Below are 21,166 nucleotides of genomic sequence, written 5' to 3'. Positions count from 1 at the left end.
AGTTCCTTGTAGTTACGATCTGTAAGTGCTCAATAAATCCAATTACGAATCCAAACCCCGCCAATAGTCACTCCATGAAATCGTGACATATGCAGTGTTAGTCATGTAAGATATTAGAAGCAGCGTGTCTGTGTACACAAGGGCTTGAAGTATTTTGAACGCCAGTGGGCAACTTTTTTATTTTAGCATTCCATTCTGTGAGTATGAAAACAACAAAACACGGCTCTCTGATGTTCTGTCCACATAACCACCATAGCTTTATTGTTGAGCAAAGTACTTTAAGCCAAGTTGTCAGAAGGTATCACGTGTGTCCATATTTACGTTTCTATCACGTAAGACAGTTTGTTTACATCGTTAGCAATTATGACTCTAGAAAGCCGAACCCTTTTCTCGAACGCTTTAAATATTTTGGTGAAAGTCTCAAAACACGTAACTTCCACCCCCTTTGCCACTAGACTGGACGGATGATATGTTTAAGTATATTTTATTAAGAAAGAAAACAATTCATATCCCCTTCTCGTATTCAGTGACTGCTGTATATTGCACGTCCAAACTATCTTCGAGAGGACGTCATCATCAGACGGTGTTGCAGATCGTTACGTCATTATTGCAGTGTTACTGTAATTTATTTACGACATACTGGAGGTCGACCGCCTCTGTGGTATAGTGGTCAGAGTTCTGGCTCTATTCCCGACGCTACCAAGATTTTCTGAGAAGTAATGGATCTGGAACCCGAGGCGTAGGTGGGTGGACAATATTAAAATGGATCTTACAGAGAGAGAGGATGGGGTGGTATTGATTGGATTGATCTGGTTCAGGATAGGGACCAGTGGATGGCTCTTGTGAACACGGCAATGAACCTTCGGGTTCCATAAAATTCTGGGAAATTCTTGAGTAGCTGCAGAATTGGCGGTTCCTTCAGAAGGGCTCAGCTCCATGAGTAAGTAAGTGGGTCTGGAACGGAGACCACTCGGTCTCGTGAGGATAAATGAGGAGCTATTTCAAGGAAATAGCGGCGCCGGTCTAGAAAACCAAAATTAACAGCCGTGGGGATCCGTTGCGCTGACCACGAGACATCCTCTAACCGCGAAAGTTGGCAATTCGAATTAACGAAAATAAAATTTAAAATGTAAACTACATTTTTTTTTTGTTATTATTTTTGGGAGCGTGTAAATTTGATGTCTGTCATGAACGTTATTCGTAAATCGCTGCCCCCCCCCTTCCGCTCCTCTAACCGGTTTGCCCAAGCTGCTCAGAAGGCATCATGACTTGCGCACTTACATTCCCGGCTTAGAGACGACTTTTTCTTCTTTATTGCTAGTGAGGTGGGACTATGTCCCTTGTACTGCGGCCACTTCTGGCCTATTGTACCAGCCCCAGATGATAGGTGAGGGTGATTGTGGACCAATTGGTAGAATGAAGATTGGCAAGAGAAACCGAAGTACTCGGAGAAAACCTCCCCCAGCGCCACTTAGTCCACCACAAATCCCACTTGACCAGACCCGGGATCGAACCCGAGCCGCCGCGGTGGGAAGCCAGCGACTAACCGCTTGAGCTGTGGCGCGGCCCTAGAGAGGACGTTGATGGGCGGCATTTAAATTTCGGCCATGGTGTCTCTTCTGCAAGAATGAACTTCTTTTTAGTATAAATCTTTAAAAACACACACACACGCGGCTTCTCTTATGCGCCATGAATTTATTTGTCTTCTCTGGACTAATGCAAAACCTGGGAGCCCACCCAGCTTCCTGTGCTTTGGGTACCGACATATTTTTATCCGGGCATAAGGCGGCCGAGGCGTGAAACTGACCGCTCACCTGCATCTAGCGCCGACGTTACTAGGTCAGGGAGCTATGCCTCCAACCCTTATACGTCATCATTACGTGGTGCTTAATTAAGCCCAGGGATGATTTCACTTTGCCCGACTTCAGGTATGGAAATACGTAAGTCAGAAATGAGCCCCCTCTGTACTAGCATATTCTTTGAAACAGGGAATAGTGACAAAGGTTGGCTGCACTGATATGTCTAGAGCTCGTAACATTTCTCATCCTCCCCGCTGGCAGCGCTAGTGTGAGCCTCTAGAGCCTGTGCTAAAATTGCATATGTAACAGAAACACTGTACGGGTGCACAAGAAGGCTTTTAGCTTTGTAGGAGAAATGTTCTCTGGACACTCGCCGGAGATATGGACTGGGCAGACATGCTGATGTAGAGTACTGTTAAGGGGCAGGGGATCCCTAATCTTGTTTTCAAGAGAATTGCCACCCGCACAGAGATTTCAAAGGTTGGCATCGGTCAAAGGCCAGAGAAAACAGTACGATGAACAAGAGGAATGAAACAAAAGGAGCCACTCACCGAGTTAACAAAATTGTGCGTGGAGACAACATTGTTTTAAATAATTCTTCAGAAGTCAACCGCTCCCTTCCTCCTCTAAAGTAGGCCATGGCCCCGAGAGATGATGCGATAACGATTGTCATTGAGACTTTAACGTGATTTCTGTTTCAGGTCCTTGCCCTCTGTCGCTATGTCGGCTTTCGTCGTCGGTCTGGTATCGTCCCTTGCGTTTGCGCAGTCCATCTTCGGGTCTTCACGTTTCTTCGGGCAAGGTAAGGAAATTCTGCTTTCCGTTTCAGCGCTCTTTTACCCGTTTATGAAGGCGAGGTCACCGGATCTCTTAACGGCAATCCTGGGAGATCGTTATTAAAGTACCGGAGGATTTTCATGTTGAGACCGCCTCTGTGGTCTAGTGGTCAGAGTTCCTGCATACAGATCCAGAAGTCCGGGTTCCATTCCCGGCGCTACCAGATTTTCTGAGAAGTAGTGGGTCTGGAACGGGGTCCCCTCAGCCTCGTGAGGACAATTGAGGAGCTATTTCAAGGAATTAGCTGCTCCGGTCTAGAAAACCGAGATCCGTTGCGCTGACCACGCGACACCCTCTATCCTCTAAAGTTGGTACTAACTTCGCCGACAAGCGGCGGTCGCTCTGTCGGTATAGTTCGCTTGCGGACTAAAGCCACGGAGTTTGCTTTGTTTATTCTATGATGATACGTCATGCCTTGAGTAGCCAACCTTACGGAAGGAAAGTCCTCTCAGTTGAACGAGATCTCCAGTATGATCATGCATGATGGGAACTTTATGATGATATTACACCATACGTCGGCGTGTGATGATGCAGCAGCCTCTAAGTGTATCCGTTAGTCTGTATTATATCTTGACGTTCTTTATAACGTGATCCATGTGTAATTTCCATAAGAATGTAAACATTCTGTTTTGCCTCTATCATTACGCATTCGTGTAACGTAACAGGGCTCTTCCCATACTCTTTGGCTTGGGCTAACTGTACATCACAGCTTCCAACACTTCAGTAAGTAATCCAATGATTCAGAGAACCCATCAGGAACACATCACGTCTCTACGTAACTCGGTATCCAAACAAACACTTCCCAATACATTCTTGAGAAAACATTTTTTTTTGTATATTAGAACACCCACTTTCAGTTAATGAATTCGTTTCTTCCCACTAATTTGGAGCCAGGATAGCTCAGTCGGTATAGTGACACTAGGCTACTGCTTCGGTGACAGAATTCACGGTTCGATTCTCGGCAGAGAGAAGAATTTCTTTTCTCAGAGTCCAGAGGGGCTCTAGGACCCAATCGATAATATCTAATGGGTGCAGAGGGTGCTTTGCTAGGGAGCAAAGCGGCTGTGGCTTGAAGTTGACCACTGACCTCCATCTAGTGCCGAGGTTAATTTTCGGGTATGGGATTTTGACTGTGGTCGCTTTGAAAGCGTAACGAGTAGGATCATATGCGAACAGAGTTTCGTCGACAGGTTGGTTCCAAATCAGTGCCTTAATTAACCATTTGAAGCCCAGTGGTTACCATATATTCCATTTGCTTTATCATACCAAAACTGCATTCTGCCCACAGAGTGTATTTGTGTGTTCCGTATGGTTCAAACAATAAACAGAAACTGTTTCCCTAAACAGCATTAACTGGTTGGGCTTTGTAGTTGAGGTGTAATGTGTTTCCTGTGAGGTGCGGGCTGAGTTTTCTGCCCACAGAGTGTATTTGTGTGTTCCGTATGGTTCTCACAATAAACAGAGACTGTTTCCTTAAACGTTACTATCCATTGCGTCTGTAGATGAATAAAATCCAATTGAAATTGGTGCGGCCTTTTTTTTTAGAGAAAGTGTGCATCTCCCATTTGGGCCTTTGCCGTTATTTTCGTGAAGACNAGACTGTTTCCTTAAACGTTACTATCCATTGCGTCTGTAGATGAATAAAATTCAATTGAAATTGGTGCGGCCTTTTTTTCGAGAAAGTGTGCATCTCCCATTTGGGCCTTTGCCGTTATTTTCGTGAAGACAGCATTTATGCACTTTTATTTGCGACGATTTTGTCCTTAAATTACTGATATTTATTTCAAATCCTCAGAGGTGTCTTGTAGAAAATCGTCTTTTTTTTTTTTGAAGGGCCCATATTTTCAGAGCTGGTGCGCTTATATTCATCGGGCAGTTCTTTATGACGGAGAAACTGTTAAATACCTGAATGTGAGCGAAATCCGTCCAACCATTCACGCTGTAGCGAGGGGCACATACATACAGAGAGACAACATTCCAAGAACTGTTTTCTCATGTGCGGGGGGAAGAGGGGGACTCGAAACGTGTAGATCCTCGAATCTCGAGATGTATTACTTTTCCTGCGGTCAGAACGCTTACTGCATGTCTGAGGAAGTACAAACGACACTTCAGTGTGGAAAGAGTTCGTGTTACTTTGCCCCAAGATCTGACGCGTGGTCCTGTAAGCTAATTGCAGTGTTCTGGTTAATTAATATGATACTCTGCGCTGTGACTCTTACCCAGGGCCGAGGATTCCGTCCCTAAATTTCTCATAATTAAGGGGATTCAAACTGCCGTAGCAGATTGTTAATTACAGTTCACGTCACTTTTAACTATGCTAGTAGAATATCATGTCAAAATTTATCTCACAAGAAGTACAGTATATCAGATGTGACTGCGTAAGGCTGACAACCTTACTGCCATCTGTCAGCCGATTATCAGAAAACATGGGAGCGTCGACGTCTCACAATCTTGTGGGCCTCTACAGTCTGTTTCTATGGGCAGAATGCAGAGTTATTATCAAATACGTGGTACATACAAGAACCGGGATGGCTCAGTCGGTATAGTGACTGGCTATAGGCTGGACGGCAGAGGGGTCGGAGTTCGAGTCCTGGTAAGGTCAAGAATTTTTCACTTCTCCTTGTCGTCCAAGCCGACTTTGGCGTCCACGCAACCTCCTGTACAATGGGTACTGGGGGCTCTTTCCCTAGGGTAAAGCGGCCGCGGCGTGAAGCTGACTACTCACCTACAACTAGTACTGAGGTCAAGAAAATGTGGTCTATACATCCACTCCCCCATACGCCTTCATGGCGTAGTGTTTAATTAGTTAGGGACAACTTTCTTTTTCCTTGGCACTACAGCCCCAGTGGGCCTAAGCCTACCTCCGTAAACTTCTCCGTTCACTTCGGTTTTTCTAGATCTTACACATTCGGTAGGACTCCTTGGGAGGGTGATCAGCTCGTCGCAAGGCCTCTACCTGTACACAAACACAGAAAAACGCACACACACAAACTAAACATCCATGCCCTGAGTGGGATTCGAACCCACGATCCCGGGTTCCAAGCGAGCGAAGACAGTACATGCCTTAGACCGCTCGGCTACCGTGACCGGCTCAGGGACAACTTTACTTTACTGAAATCTGAATATAATTTGTCATTGTCGATCCGGATTAACTATAAACGGATTAGCGAGGGTTTACTGTGTTTGATTCCTGTTCAATGTCAGCGGACGCCTTTGTTGGACACTACACTCCTCCAGCAAGAATATCCGTAGGACGGTTGAACGGACTATGCTGCTGCCCTCTGTTGGAAAGCCTCAATGCCTCACGGGGAGGAACTTTAGTGCAGTTGATAATTGTATCCAAGTATGATCATCAGAAAACGGGCGGAACAGGAAGAGGGTTTATGTGAGGTGTTGGAGGATAATCCTCTGGGGTCTTCTAAAAGTGAATAGGCGGGTCCATCACCGGTCAGTTGTGCAGAACTTGGCCCCAAGTTTCCGCTACGGATATGAGTGGCCTAACTGCGGTAATTGTATCAAACCAGAGGCTTTCGTAATGTTGAGGATGTAAATTTGTGGCCTACAAGGTTATACCATTGTGTAGTCGTGTAGGTGGCTACCGGCGTTACGACATTACTTGCTGTCTCCGTCTTCAGGTTCGGAAGTGCTTAGGAAGCTTTGCTAACCACTATACGGTGTCAACGCAGAAGACCATAAGGATACGAAATCAAATGTCATGATTAGCAGTTGATTATTTATTTATTATAATAAGTAATTAATCAGTAATTATTTATTCATGCAAGCACAAGGGTAGTACTTCAGATAAAGCAGTGTCGAATGATAGGGTGTTTTTTAATTGGAAGGGATCTTGAAGGAAGCGCCCGTTGTATTGTGTGAGGTTTGAAAGGTAAGTTGTCTCTGTGTGTAATTCATCACCACGCCACGAAGACGTATGGAGCAGTGGATGTATAGCTCCACCGTTCTTGACCTCGGCATTAATTGGATATGAGTGGCCAGCTTCACGTCCCGGCCTTTTTATCCCCGGTTAAAAAACCAGTGGTAGCCATTTGATTGGAGGCTGTTTTGGCCTCGAAAGCCGGTCTTGACGCTATCGAGGAGAGAAAATCTAATGCCCCTGCTGTGAATCGAACAAAGATGACTTCATCTTACAATGTGTAGGCTAGTAACAATGCTGACTGATTTACCCGGCTCCACTTTTGTATGGTTCATATTGTAGCGTGTAGAGTCGTTGTTATGCGACGACTGCGAGATGGAGGGATTTACCAGGACCGCTTCTGGACAACGGCTAGGTAAACACGTTCCCGCAGCAACAGATATGAAGGCAACAATAGAAGAGCTGTGTTTTCTGTGTGGTCCGCTCCGAGATTCTTTAAGCAAGGGACAGAGTCAGTTGAGAGTCAGTTCTATACTGGAGTCTGTGAAGGTAGGACGTGAGCCGAAGGCAGAGGAATAGCCACTGTTACAGCCGTTACCAGAAAATGTCTAGTAACAGACTAAGAACTGTAGGCTGTGTGCTCTAATGAAGTGTAGATTGCGGAAATAGCGATAGTGTTATAGTTATTTGTAGTTACGACTTGTAAGTGGTCAATATATCTCTTCACCAATCCATACCCCATCTATAATCACGCATACTACACGTGACAATATGTTGGTATGTTTGATTTGCAAATTCGGGTGTCTGAAAATGTTAAATTTTGGCGTTACATTCGACAGGTTTGAGCTCTGAAACAGACAAGTTTGGTGCGTCGATGAATGCTGAGCACTTGTCTAGTGAAGGTGCCCCATCCGATTTCGGTCGGGACAGTCACCCTCCTGGCAGTTTTTCGTGGCTTTCCTAAATCCCTCAGACATTACATCTATTTGCCCCGACCGCATCCTTCTTAATCCTTTCCAGTTGATCAGCCTTTCTAACATTCAATGGTGCATAGTCTAGATACCAACAGCACACCAAGAGACATGAACATAGTGCTGTGGTACCACTGTTACTGGGGCATGCAGTAACGTAGTTGGTTGAGCACTGTGTCACAAGCCGGAAGGTTGCGGGTTCGATTCCCTATGAGTTCATTGGATTTTTCAGTTGACCTAATGTTTCCACCCGCACTGTGGCCCTGGTGTCGACTCAGCCTCTAAGAGAAATGAGTACCAGGAATCTTATTGGGGCTAAAGGGCGGTCTGCGCGTAAGGCTGACAACTTCACTGCCATCTGTGAGGCGATTGTCTAGAGAAAATGTGGGAGCCTCGACGTCTCACAACCCTATGGGCCCCCACGGCCTGTTACAAGGATAGTTTTATATTTACTGTGATGCCCCAAATTTGAGATTAGAAAGAGGATGGTATTACCCATAAAAGCTAGAGACTTGCGAAAAGAGTTTCGCAGTTATTGCCGTAAATTGTAAACACCGGGACTGGCAATTAGGTTAAGAATGTGAAGACTCAGCAAGTCTCTGTGTACTCACAAGGCAAGACACTTGCCTCACTCAGCTCACTGGGGTAATCGAGAGAGACCGCATACACAGCAAAAGACACAAGGGGTCCGCCCCCATCCACCCATGAGAGCCAATGAGGAGGTTATTAGGAGGATTGAGGACACTGAGGGGAAGTCACCCACCCTCTTTCGTCAAGGCTGAATCAGCGAAAGAAAACCATAAATTAGGGAATTTCGGGGGACTTGGGGTCGATCAGATAATATTCGCTTGTCAGCCGGAGGCTCTCGGCGACATGGGTCTGAGCAGCGGAGGCAGTGGGCCTGCATCTTGTATTACAGGTGGGTTTGTTTACGCATATTAGCCATGCTGAGTGATAATATCGTTGTTTCATAGTATTGGTGATACAGTGTGTTGAGATATTGCATGTGCAATTTCCAGTGTACCCAGTGAGCCCTGAGGGTAGGATAATAGATTAATGTAAAGGCCTAGGACATTAGGCAGGCCATCAGTGATTCATAGTATATATATCAAGGTTAAGGTTAGTGTGTTGTAGTAAGATAGTATATGGGAATTGAGATATAAACATAACTCAGGGTAGTTTATGTAGAAGAGACCGTACGATAGATAGGTAATTATATATCATGTGTAATCAGAAATGTACAGGAAAAATATATAGGTTCACGAGGGGACTTGCGTGTCCTCGTTAGCAAGTCCGATCGAGAGAGAGAGAGAGAGAGAGAGAGGCTCAAGGCCTCCACCCCTGAAGGGGGAGAACTTGAAGAAACAGAATGTGTAGTAAAGACTTTATGTAGTCAAGACTGAAGGACAGTCTTTGTAATATGTAAATAATGTAAATCATGTATATATCTAATAATGTAAATAGACAGCTAGAATAGATAGGATAGGATGTACCGGGAGTGTAATTCGTATCTAGAATCCATTTCCCACATCCGATCCCGAGCAATCCTGACCGCGCGAGGGCCCAACTGACACAGGAGCAGGGGCAGCCGAAGACGGAGATAAGAATAGACAGGGATAGGCTCCTGCCACACAGGCAGAGTACGGTAGCCTCGACAGCAACGCCCTTTTAAGATAGAATGATAAAGTGTATTAATAAGTATTTAGACGCTACCTGTAAACTAAGGGAGGAGTGGTCAAGAAGGGGTATGACTACATGCCAGGGAGTAGTCCCCACAATTGAAAGAACAGAAAATAGATGGTGGCAGCTTGTATGACAGAAGGAAACTCCGATATAGGAGAATCCTAGCTAAGGGTAAGCTAGGATGATTGCGTTAACGCCTTACAGCATAACCAGTGGAGGCAAGGAGGGGTACCTGCACACCCCCGACGGCACGACGTTACCAGTAGTACCAGTTTACGACCTAACCAGTGGAGGCGAGGAGGGATAACTCCACGCCCCCCTACTTGCAGTGTTACGGTGGTAGCAGAGGAGGCTGACTCCACGCCCCCCCCCCTGCGCCGCTAGGGCATAACAGTGGCGGCAGCGGGAGGGCTACCTCCACGCCCCCTGCACCACGGCGTTACAGTGGCGGCAGCGGGAGGGATACCTCCATGCCCCTCCCCCTACGCCGCTAGGGCATTACATTTACCTTGCCACTGCTGTTACTTGCCATGAGAGTTCCACACGTGTCACTCATGTTCTGAAAGGTCCGTTACCATGACTACCAGACTGCGGAAACAGTCGCAGCAAATGGCATAGCGCAAGCTGCCGTGATTTCGCCCCCACAAAGGCACACCTTCCAGGAGCTACGATCTGTTGGACTGTTGGGACAAACATTTTAGGGGATTTGTTTTGTGCCGGAACATGCGAGAAACTGCCCTCTCCAGGGACACTGTCCCCTGGGATGTGCTGATGTGTGGTCTGGTCAAGTTTAGCGACGTTTCGGGATAACGTGACACTTCCATATTCGGAGTCAGAGAATAATTGAAACAACGAGTAACTCTAATCCTTCTGGTTGCTTGCTTGGCTTATTGTGTGACTCTGAACATGTAGTCAGGACGTTCCTCCGAAATGTCGATAAAGCTCTCATCTTCATTCTTTGATTACTTGTCCGGTTTATTCTTGGACCTTGAAGATGGAGTTAATGTGTTTTCATAAATCGTCGGGAACTTCCACCAGACTACACGGCATCACATTCTACGAAATTGTGTTTTTCGCAGTCGCCGCTCTGACAACCTCAAACCCAATATGCTGTCTTCATATAAGAATATAAAAACGAGTGCGATCACGGCCATGTGGACATAATGCGATGGACCGCTGATCAAATCACTCACTGACTTCCATTGTTTTTTTCTTTTTGCCAATCAGAAGATGCAGATAGTGTTATTTCGAATTGTGAGTAATTTGGACTAACGTGGAAATTTATGTTGAATGATTTATTTATTATAATATCCTGTTTAACGACGCTAACAGTAACTCAGATGTTTCCATTAGTAAGCTTATATTAAATAATACAGGATGATTCTGAATTATTGTCGGGGTTTCCGACGAAAATTTAGAATCACACCGCATTATTTTACGATGAAAAATCAGCATGTTGTTGTTGTTATTGTTATTGGAGGGGGTGGGTTTCCCCATGTACTTAGACCAAGTACTGGTCCATTGTGCTTCCCCCTATGATATTCTACCAGTCTCTATACCCTACCGGTACTGGTGCGTGCCATTAGTCCCGACTCAGCCAGCGAGTTCGGCCTCTACTGGCTCAGCGGTATCTCGATGCCTCCCCCATCTACCAGAGGCGTTAGAGACTACTATTGGGCGGGAAATGTCCTGAATTTGGCTCAGAGGTCCCCTTTTGAGTCATGAGGTTCTTTTAGATGCCGTAAAGCTACGACACGGGACCCACGGCTTAAAGTCCCTCCCGGAAGTCAGCATGTTACTACAGGTATGTACTATATCAGGGAGGGAAATCATTGGCAATGATACTATACTCAGCACCATGTGAGACTTTATACTGGCACTAGTAATTGCAGATTTTGTCCACATGAAGCCACTTAAAAATGCAATGTGATTGTAATTTATTGTCGTAAACCCTGACACTAATTCAGAATCACCCTGTACATTGTAGAGACTGTAGAAGGTAGCTACTGGGCTGAATTCAAGGTGTTAATTCAGTCAGGTGCTAATAAAAATTGGGGAGAACCACGAGATTTGAACCCTAGACAAACGCTTTACCCGCTGGATGGCGGCGTTAGTAAAGGAAGTGACGCAGAGGAGAATAACATTATGAATAAGAAAAATAAGAAATAAAGAAGATTATGAAAGAAAAATGAAAGATGGAAGCAGGAGATGGTTGAAAATTGAAGAAGGTAAAGTTCTCCCAGTGCTTAATTATGCACCACATCATGAAGACGTATGGGGAAATGAAGGTATACCTCCACCATTCTTGACTTCGACACTAGATGGAGGTGAGTAGCCAGCTTCACACCCCGGCCGAGGCTGGGTAAGCCCCAGAACCGTTCTGGACGATGTGAAGAAGAGAAAAATATCTTTGTTACTGTCAGGATTTGAACTCCAGTCCTCCCGTCCGTAGCCTATCGCTGTACCGACTGAGATATCGTGACTTCATGTACGGGAATGTAAAGAGAACGTAATGGACAAGTTCCTCCGGCAGCTCTCCTCGGCCCATTATCCTCGGCCCGAGGGGGAATGTGACCAGGGCTTTGTGCGGCCCCGCTCTGGGACCTTCGGCATCCTCATAATTGTGACCTTTAGCAGAAGGTTATTCAGTTGAACACGCATCGCCGGGCCTTAGTAGCGCAGGCAAGCTTCTAGGGCAGAGTGGGGCATTTAGGGTGGTCCGTGGCTCGTGTAACCAGCTTAGATATGCTCTGGAGCTACACACGCGTCGTCATCCCTGCAAGACTTGGAATGTTCAGTTTATGTACCTCCCGCTTCTCTCTCTCTCTCTTACACACACACGCACACAGGTATAGTGACGGGCTACGGGCTGGATATCCGGCGTTCAATTCCCGGCAGGAGCAAGAATTTTTCTTTTCACAGCTTTCAGACCGGCTCCGAGGCCCACCTAGTCACCTCTCCAGTGGTTAACGGGGGCTCTTTCCGCGGAGGTAAAGTGACCAATGCGTGAAGTCGACCTCTCACCTGTATCTAGTGCCTAGGTCAAGAATAGTGGAGCTATACCTCCACTCCCGCATGTGTCTTCATGTACGTATATGTAGAGACGTTGACTACGTTACCTCGATCGTTGTTCGGAAGAACGACATTGATAACCGTCGGATTGGGAAAGCCGGTTTCGGCGCAATCGACGTTTCGTACTTTCTTGAAGATACCACCCATGCAGTTTTATTTAAGGAGACGGTCTGTCCCTGTGCTTATCTAATGACGCACTACGCCATTAAGGCGTATAGGGGAGTGGATGTATAGATCCACATTTTCTTGACCTCGGCACTAGCTGGAGGTGAGTGGTCAGCTTCACGCCCCAGCCGTTCATATTCACTGGGCTCCGATCTGTGATGGATAAACTCTTAAATACCGAATATTAATGAAGTCCGTTCAACCGTTCAGACGCTAGAGTCTTGCATCACACAGGTAGACGGCGTACCAAAAAACTGTTGTGGACTTGTAAGTATCTCAAAATCTGAGGTCAGTTTTTCACCCAATAATAGTTTTTCTATATATATACTACGTATCGGTGCATGAGGTAATAAAAAGGAAGGTAACGTCCGCTCCGCGTTAAAGTATCAACAAGTTCGCGGGAACGCCGAAGGAGGTGCCACTTGACGGCTTCTTTGTAGGCACTCTCATTAGTAGTTTACATAGGTGGAGTTAACGCTACATAATTAGGCCTGATATAAGAAGTTTGAGGTTATCTGAGCGTATACCAAGAAGATTGCTATCTTGTCCTGAAAAGGGCACTTTTACTGTTCATGTTTCCTGTTGTCCCCCACCGGATGCTGTCTCCTACCCGCCTTGCGTGGATCTGCGTGGCCACTAACTTTGTGACCTATTTTCTGTCCATTCCGTAGTCTAGGGGTAACGTTCCCACCTCATGACTCAAGGTCATGACCCGGCGGAGGTCGTGGAGGGACTTTAAGCCGTGGGTCCCGTGTCGTAGATTTACGGCACGTAAAAGAACCTCATGTCTGTAGGAGACCTCTGAGCTAAATTAGGCAAAAATTTCCCTCCCAAGTAGTTTCCAATGCCGCCGATAGATGGGGGAAGTATCAGATACCACTGCCAATAGAGGGTCGAAACCTCGCTGGTAGTAAGGGGCTGATAGCGAGCACCAGTACCGGTAGGGTATGGAGACAGTAGAAATTAAAAGGGGGGCGTACAATAGACTAATAGTCGCGGTAGATAACTGGGTACTGTCTGTCCATCATGGTGTTGAGCTCTTGTTCGGGGCTCACGACCAGATTTGTTTTCAGTTGTTTATACACTCTCAATATTTGTCGTCGTAGGATAGCCTCTGTGACAAGAAAACGGGCCTGTCCTTTGCCTACTCTGAGCCATTGTCACCTGTGTTCCAACCTGCGCATACATCCCGACCGATTCTGAGACGGAGACAAGATGTACCACCGAAACGTCGATATCCACCTACAAGACTACAGTGTGACAACGCGGAAGACCAAAATGTCAATCCTTAGGAGTCGGTGGGAGCGGGGACTGATTCCACTTGGTACGCCGGCCACTACTGGCCTACTGTACCAACCCCCGATGATAAATGAGTGTGGAGCTCTCTTTGGAATGAAAATTTGCAGGGGAAACAGAAATGGTCTTAGGAAATCTACCCCAGTGCCACATTCTCCACTACAAATCCCACAGTACCTGATCTTTGACGGCAAATCCGCGTCTAACCCCTTGAACTATGGCATGGCCAACTTCTGAAATGTTTAGGATTTGAGGGTCTCGCAGCTGCGTTTGTGGAGAGTTCTGGAATGTAACGTCGTGTAGTCCGTTGAAAGTCAATCGACGTTTCGAAAGAACACATCTCAGGGTCGAAAAAAGCAAGAACCAGTACGCAACAATGCTATCTGCTTCATGCTGGCTTTCTTCTTTGGCTTAATCTTGAATCCTGAAGATGGAGGCAATATATTCCTCCGAAACGTCTGTTGGCTTTCAACGTTCGTTATATCCGAGAAGACAGTACTTGTTACGTGTTAATTCTGTGATAGCCGTGCATGCCTGTTCCTTACATTTGACAAGAGAGTGTTGTGTTTACGCGAGGCTAAGTGTTTATGTGAGTACTTGTGGGGGGTGGGGGGTGGGGAGGAAGCTGAATGGGGCAGAGATCACAAAGAGATGAATGAGAGATGCTGACTAATGGCCAAGATTCTCAGACAGGTGTGACCTACTAGCTGTCCCACAAACATTTACTGTAATTAGAGGAAGAATTGCTTGACGAATTGCACGACTCCAAACCGTATAAAACGGATTACAGGCGGAACATTCCGGAGACAAAGGGCAGACGAGCCTGTGCAATCAGAACAATGCACGCGTTCAGGGTGCCAATGCAGGAGAGGAGGAAGGAGAAGGAGTAAAGTACCGAACAGTCTTTTTTTTTTTTTTTGAAAAATTGAAAAATCCTAAAAAAGAAACTCAGGGATGTGCAAACCAGATGAAGAAGGTAAAGTTATCCGTAAGAGTATCACGCCATGAAGATGTATGGGATAGTGGAGGTATAGCTCCACCATTCTTGACTTCCGCATTAGAGGGAGCTGGTCAGCTTCACGCCCCGGACCGCTTTACCCACGTAGAAGCAGCCACTGACACCCACTGGATAGGAGGCTGGTTAGGCCCCATAACCGGTCTGGACGCTATGAAGAGAAAATAATGATTTAATGATAATATTAAAAAATATTTTGTACTCAGCCGCAACTTTTGCTAGAACAGTTTCACAGTTTCGGTATGGACACATCCATAGAGAGGAACTTGCGAGAATAACTGTGAAAACCAACCAACTAACTAACTAACTAACTAACTAACTAATCAACCAACCAATGCCATGCAGTGTAATCCTTTTAAGCCAGTAATTGTTGAGCTACTTAGGAACTTCTGAGCATTTTATGGAACCCGAAGGTTCATTACCGTGTTCACAAGAGCCCGCCACTGGTCCCTATCACGAGCGAAATAAATCGACACTCTTCCATCCTGTTTATTTTAAGATCCATTTTAATAGTATCCTACTATGTACATCTAGATCTTCATAGTGGGCCTCTTTACTTCAGGTTTTTCTGCCAATACTTTTAATGAACTTTTTTCCCATGCGTACTACAGCCCTTGCCTATCTCCAATGATTTGATCATTCTAATATCATTTGCGATAATTACGAAGAGTGGAGCTACTGTTAACAGTGCTGGACACACGAGCTAGGAGCTAGGAGCAGTTACAGTCAACGCGAAAACGAAAGATCAACACAAACATGTGGACGAAAAAAAAACAGTAAACAGATAAATTGATTAATGTTATGTAAATTGAAACCCAAGTTGCTAATAATAATAATAATAATAATAATAATAATAATAATAATAATAATTCAATTAATTTTAAAGTGCTTGCCAACAACGGCAGCATATTCTACTACTACTACTACTACTACTACTACTACTACTACTACTAATAATAATAATAATAATAATAATAATACTTAAGGCAAAATTTATGTGCAGACCCCTTCCCGTAGATCAAAAGGGCACTCACGTTTAACTTCGCTTCATTGTAAGGTCACGGGCAAGGAGACAGAACACGTGTTGGGGAGGGGTGGGGGTGTGACCGGACCGCCACACAGTGACCAACTCAGCAGGTTTCATGGTAATGAACTTGCAGCATGCTCCGAGTTACAGCGGGAAGACAACACTTGAAGAAACGGAGGACGTTGATTGCGTTTGTTAGTCTGTCACGCTTCGAAAGGGAGTTATAATAAAAAATATATATTCGTTAAGATAAAAACTCAAGGCTGGATACGTAATTCAAAGTGAAATATATGATACTGTAAAAAAACATCGTCTCTTAATTATGGATTAAACTGTTTTCTGATTTCCCAGAATTCATTGAGACTTGGGGTTCTTACTCTAATGCTGTCTTCTGGGATGTGGTACATCATTGCCGACGTTTCGGAAGAGAGGCGTACGCTGATGATACATCACAGCTCAGAAGACTCCAATTTCTGACAGTCCTTCCTTTCAAATCCATATTTATGCCACTTCCCCCTTTTTTTGTTAAGGGAAACAATAGGCAACGTAAAGTTCTCCCTGTATCAGGCCGTGGAGGCCCATAGGTTTGTGAGACGTCGAGGCTCCCACATTTTCTAGACAGTCGGCTCACAGATGGCGGTGAGGTAGAAATATGTTTATGAGATCAATATGCTTACTATGTTTCCCATTTCAGCTTTTGAATTATCTGACCGATTTTAATTAAACTTGTTATTAACAGTATGATAATGGAGACCTTATAGTAATCTTCTACAAAACAGAACAAACTCCGTCTCTTTAGTCCGCAAGTGAACTATACCGACCGAGCGACCGCCGCTTGTTGGTGAGGTTAGTGCAAACTTTAGCGGATAGAAGGTGTCGCGTGGTCAGCGCAACGAATCCCCACGGCCTTCAATTTCGGTTTTCTAGACCGGAGCCGCTATATCCTTGCAATAGCTGCTCAGTTATTCTCACGAGGCTGAATGGACCCTGTTCCAGACTCCCTACTTCTCAGAAAATGTGGTAGCGCCGAGAATGGTACCCGGGGCCTCTGGATTTGTAGCGAGGAAGTCTGAACACTAGACCACAGAGAAGGTAATTTTCTACATTGTATCTTTAGTTTCCCAGTCACTGGCCAGTCCCACTTCATTGTCCCACTGACAAACCACTGGTTGGTTAGGCACTTCGTTTTGGTATGCCCATCCGGTGCGTGTATTTACCTGACCGCCTGAAGGTCACTAAAAGACTTACATCTGAAAGGGCTGCCTCAGGATGAACCCGAGTTGGAGAATGAGCCAGAGATGGCAGTCTCAAATTATAGGACCGAAACACCAGACCACAGTACTCGATAATAGAAGACACAGAAAATTACTTTCTTGGTTGTCGTTAGGTTTGACCCGCAATTTGTCACGAATTTTCGTAAACATCGTGAGGGTTTCCTTTCCACCCAACGAATATACTTTCACCTCACGCGCCGTATAATCGGTCTTTGTCTCTTTCGTGGGCTATTTGATGACGTTATCACAACTGCTTATGGTAGGATTCACAGATAATGGGTTCGAAAGGATATGGAACCCTACGGGCCGGCCTAATTGAGGCACTCTCCCAGAATTTTCGTGGAGGGACTGAGAAAAACCTCAGTCACGATGTAGGATTTGAGGTTCTCACACCGGCGGTTATGGAAGAGTTCTGTCTTCTGGCATATAGCGCCATGTAGTCCGTTGAAAGTCAACCGACGTTTTGGAGGAACATGTCGCCTTGCTTGACTTATTCCTCGATCCATGAAGATAAAGGTGGCTTGTTCCTCCGAGACGTCCGTTGACTTTCAACGGACAGTGGGTGTCCCGGACGAGATTCGAATCGAACACCTCCCTAATACCACAACGCCAGCCTGCTTGATGTGATTTGGTACTCATGAAGCGAACTGCCATCCGCAGGAAACTTTGTATACTTCACGCTGTCACCGCTACGTTGTTATTGAAAAATCACTGGACTCTGTAATATACTTCGGTGCCTGTGGGAAATTCTAACATATTTATATCCAGCTGTTTGCGGCTGTTATCAGTTTGTCGTTGTGTTTTCTTATGTTAGTGTCCCATTGTGGTCTGCCAGTAGACTGTATACTGTTGTATGTATATCTCTGTGTCTGTGTATCCCTCTTATTTTTTTGGTTTCCTGTGTGGTCCGTGCCATAGTAAAGGAAAGTAAGCGAATAGTTGTTCCCAGAACTTTTAGTTCTTATTTTGCTACGTGTAATATGATTGGTATATATCATGTCATGTGACTCAGTTTGTGGGGATGTTGGAAGCTTTCTTTTGTTTACGATACATTCTTGTACAGAATGTCCAAACAGTAAAATATTCCTATCATTGCTGTTAAGAACATCTTCACTGATGTGGTCGGTATAATTGGTTTCTGAGTCTGAAACTACCCTGTTAATGCAGTGTGTAGTATCAATTACGGTTATGCTCCTTCTTGACACTTCCCGATTTAATGACGTCATGTCAGTAGGTCGTCCTTGAATAGTAACGAAGTTACAGCTTAAATGTGCATGAATTTCTTAGCCCTTTATTATAACAAAACCTGTAAACATTATTATTTCATTTAAATAACTCAATTCTGTGCTGCATGTTTGTTTCTTCTAATGAAGTACAGCTTTCTCTTGAATCAGCCTATAACAAATAGATGAAGGTAAAGGTGTCCCTGTAACAGGCTGTGGAGGCCCTTAGGGTTGTCAGACGTCGAGGCTCCCACGTTTTCTAGACAGTCAGCTCACAGATGGCGGTGAGGTTGTCAGCCTTACGCGCCGGCCGCGCTTTACCCTCAGGAAGATTCCTGGTACTCATTTCTGTTAGAGGCTGAGTCGACCCCAGGGCCATAGTGCGGCTGGAAGGATTAGGTCAATTGAAATATCCAATGACATCGGTACTCGAACTCGCGACCTTCCGGCTTGTAACAAAGCCACGTGCCCCCTGTAACAGATAGGATTCCTGTATTATTTTCAGTTATCCGTTGATACAATGCTGGCCTTGTTCAGTAGTCCATAAATTGTGGAAGATGTAACACAATAAAGAGGTATGGGGGAGTGAAGGACTAGCTCTACGCATTCTTAATTTTGGCACTAAATGAAAGCGAGTGGTAAACTTCAGGCTTAGTGCGTCTTACCTCTGGGGAAATATCCCCTAGTGCACATTCAGAGGAATCTGCATAGACCCCAGAAACGCTTTGGACACCTTAGGAAACAAAAAAGTTCTCGCCCCTGCCTGGAGTCGAACGCTGATCCATAGGTTAACCATCCCTCTCATTGGTCACTATCCAGACTGACGTAAATTTGAAATGAAATGCATTCTTCCTCTAAGCACCGATGTATATCAACAAGACTTCAAGATTTAACGAGTTAACGTGCAGAATTTTGTGCTACTTAGGTCACTCACGCTTTAAAGGAACTTCAATTATGTAAAGTGTATGTACACGAAGTGACCTGGGCGATTAAACTCCCTGTAAAGTGTTCTTCCCGCAAAGCACACAGCATCACTGACAAGGCCAGAGGCGTATAATGCTTGGTTTTTTCCCCAAACAAGCAACTGTAAAGGTAACTATGCCTCTCTGCTTCATTAAATATCACGTCATGGTCAATTATGAGGTTAATTTCGTATTATTTTCCCCTTTTAGCCTACTTTTCTTACATAAGATAAATTAAAAGAAGCTTACATGCTCACTTTGCTGGCTGTGTCTTGCCACCGATAACAAATGCTCGAAACGAGCAGCCCTAATGTGGGAGCGACTGGAGAACAAGGTGTATGATCCTGTAGGCTACTCGGGACGAGCTAGGCAACGGTTAAATAGACTGTCGTGGCAGTAGGAGAATTGTTGGGAGCGCACTTCTTGTTAACAAATTTCGTTTGTAATTTTCAGTGGATGTATCCTGTTGTGTTAAATATATAAATTTCTTTATTAAAATCCGTCACACCACAACAACAAAACAGTTGATGTTTAACAGTATTTTGCTACATGTTTCGTCTTTTTAGAAAGCCATCATGAGGCAAATACCCAGTTAACGTGTATTGTATTTTATGTTTTATATTATTATATTATGGTATATTGTCGATAATCGAACACTGCACTGAATATTATGCAGTTCACTTGCTTAAGAACACGTTAATTATCAATTTACCTGATGATGACTTTCTAAAAAGTCGAAACATGTAACCAAATACTGTTAAACATCAACTGTTTTGTTGTTGTGTTGTGACAGACTTTAATAAAGAAAGTTCGATTCTGTTTAATCTAACCTTAAAAATAACTGAGAAGTGAAATGAATATGTCAGTAGTTAACTAACCATCCTCAAGGGGTAAACTTGGTGACTTGAATTCGCGAGGTGATTAGTTCGAGTGTGATGTAGACCTGAGTACATAAACTACTATATTATTTCGATTTAAGACCATATAATTTTTGGCTTGGAACTTTAATTCAACACTTTCATTGTAATATATTTTTATGACCACTGAAGAGACATACATTTATAATAACCCATTCAGTGAAAAGCTGCGAATAGTTTAAGGGATTACATCCTTAGGGTAGGAACACACACAGCGACATCGGTCGGACGGAAAAATGTCTTACGATTTTTTTGCCGTACGACCTCCTTTTCACACTAGAGCGACCAAATACATTTCTTTGCTTTCCGACTGCCGTACGGTAGATGTCACATGCCGTCACGTATGAAAGCTAAGACTACACTTAATATTCTACTACTTGATGCGACATGAACCGTACAGACGTCGTACGACCGATGTCGCTGTGTGTGTTCCTAGCCTAAATGTTTGCCACAGTACAACTATGGATGCATTCTACCTGCTGTCAATGGAAGCACTGTACTGTATTTAAGCTGCTTTATACAGCCCTGTATTTTGTACCATATTTCTTGATTAGACGTCTAACCAGCTTGGGATGTGCCCTCATTTCCTGCATTGTTGTACATTAAGTATGCGATGGAGGAGTTAAAATATTAGCACCGCCTTACTGCTACATATCTGCCCTGTTAGGGAGGAAATACGCACAAGGGGCTTTAAGTATGAGGAAGGGAGGAGGCGGGGTTTGTAATAGCTGCGTCCCTTGAGGCAGCTTATTTTAAGTTGACTTTAATATAAAGTTTGTTCATGAGCAACGTGTAAATACGATAAGCGTTCGCGAACAGGGCTCACAATTGCGAGAGTGAAGGGGAGAAAGCGTGAGAATTTGTACACTCTGAGTGTTATTTAATGACGTGTCGTTGTATGAAGTTACTTTACGAAAAATGAAGGACAGGAGGTCGGCGGCCGATATGAGGCTTACGTTTACACTGTGATGATGAATTGGCAAGGATACGAAAGGAAGTTGCTGTGGCCTAATCGCGATAAAATACAGGCCGTCGCCTGTAGAGACGGAGC

General features: G+C 44.7%; 1 protein-coding gene across 8 annotated transcripts in view; it reads left to right on the top strand.

Moving 5' to 3' along the window:
* Positions 1-21,166, top strand: part of LOC111872382 (collagen alpha-1(XVIII) chain) — a 378,674-nt gene that overhangs the window by 44,734 nt on the left and 312,774 nt on the right. For all 8 annotated transcript variants that reach the window (XM_023866208.2, XM_023866202.2, XM_023866207.2 and 5 more), the window contains exon 2: positions 2,501-2,601. In XM_023866208.2, coding sequence (XP_023721976.1) covers positions 2,501-2,601 — 101 coding nt within the window. The remainder of the gene's footprint in view (positions 1-2,500; positions 2,602-21,166) is intronic.

The sequence above is a fragment of the Cryptotermes secundus genome, unplaced genomic scaffold, assembly GCF_002891405.2.
Source record: "Cryptotermes secundus unplaced genomic scaffold, Csec_1.0 scaffold247, whole genome shotgun sequence".
NCBI classification, from domain to species: Eukaryota; Metazoa; Arthropoda; class Insecta; order Blattodea; family Kalotermitidae; genus Cryptotermes; species Cryptotermes secundus.
The sequence above is the reverse complement of the archived record's forward strand: the minus strand, read 5'-3'. Positions and strand labels throughout refer to the sequence as shown.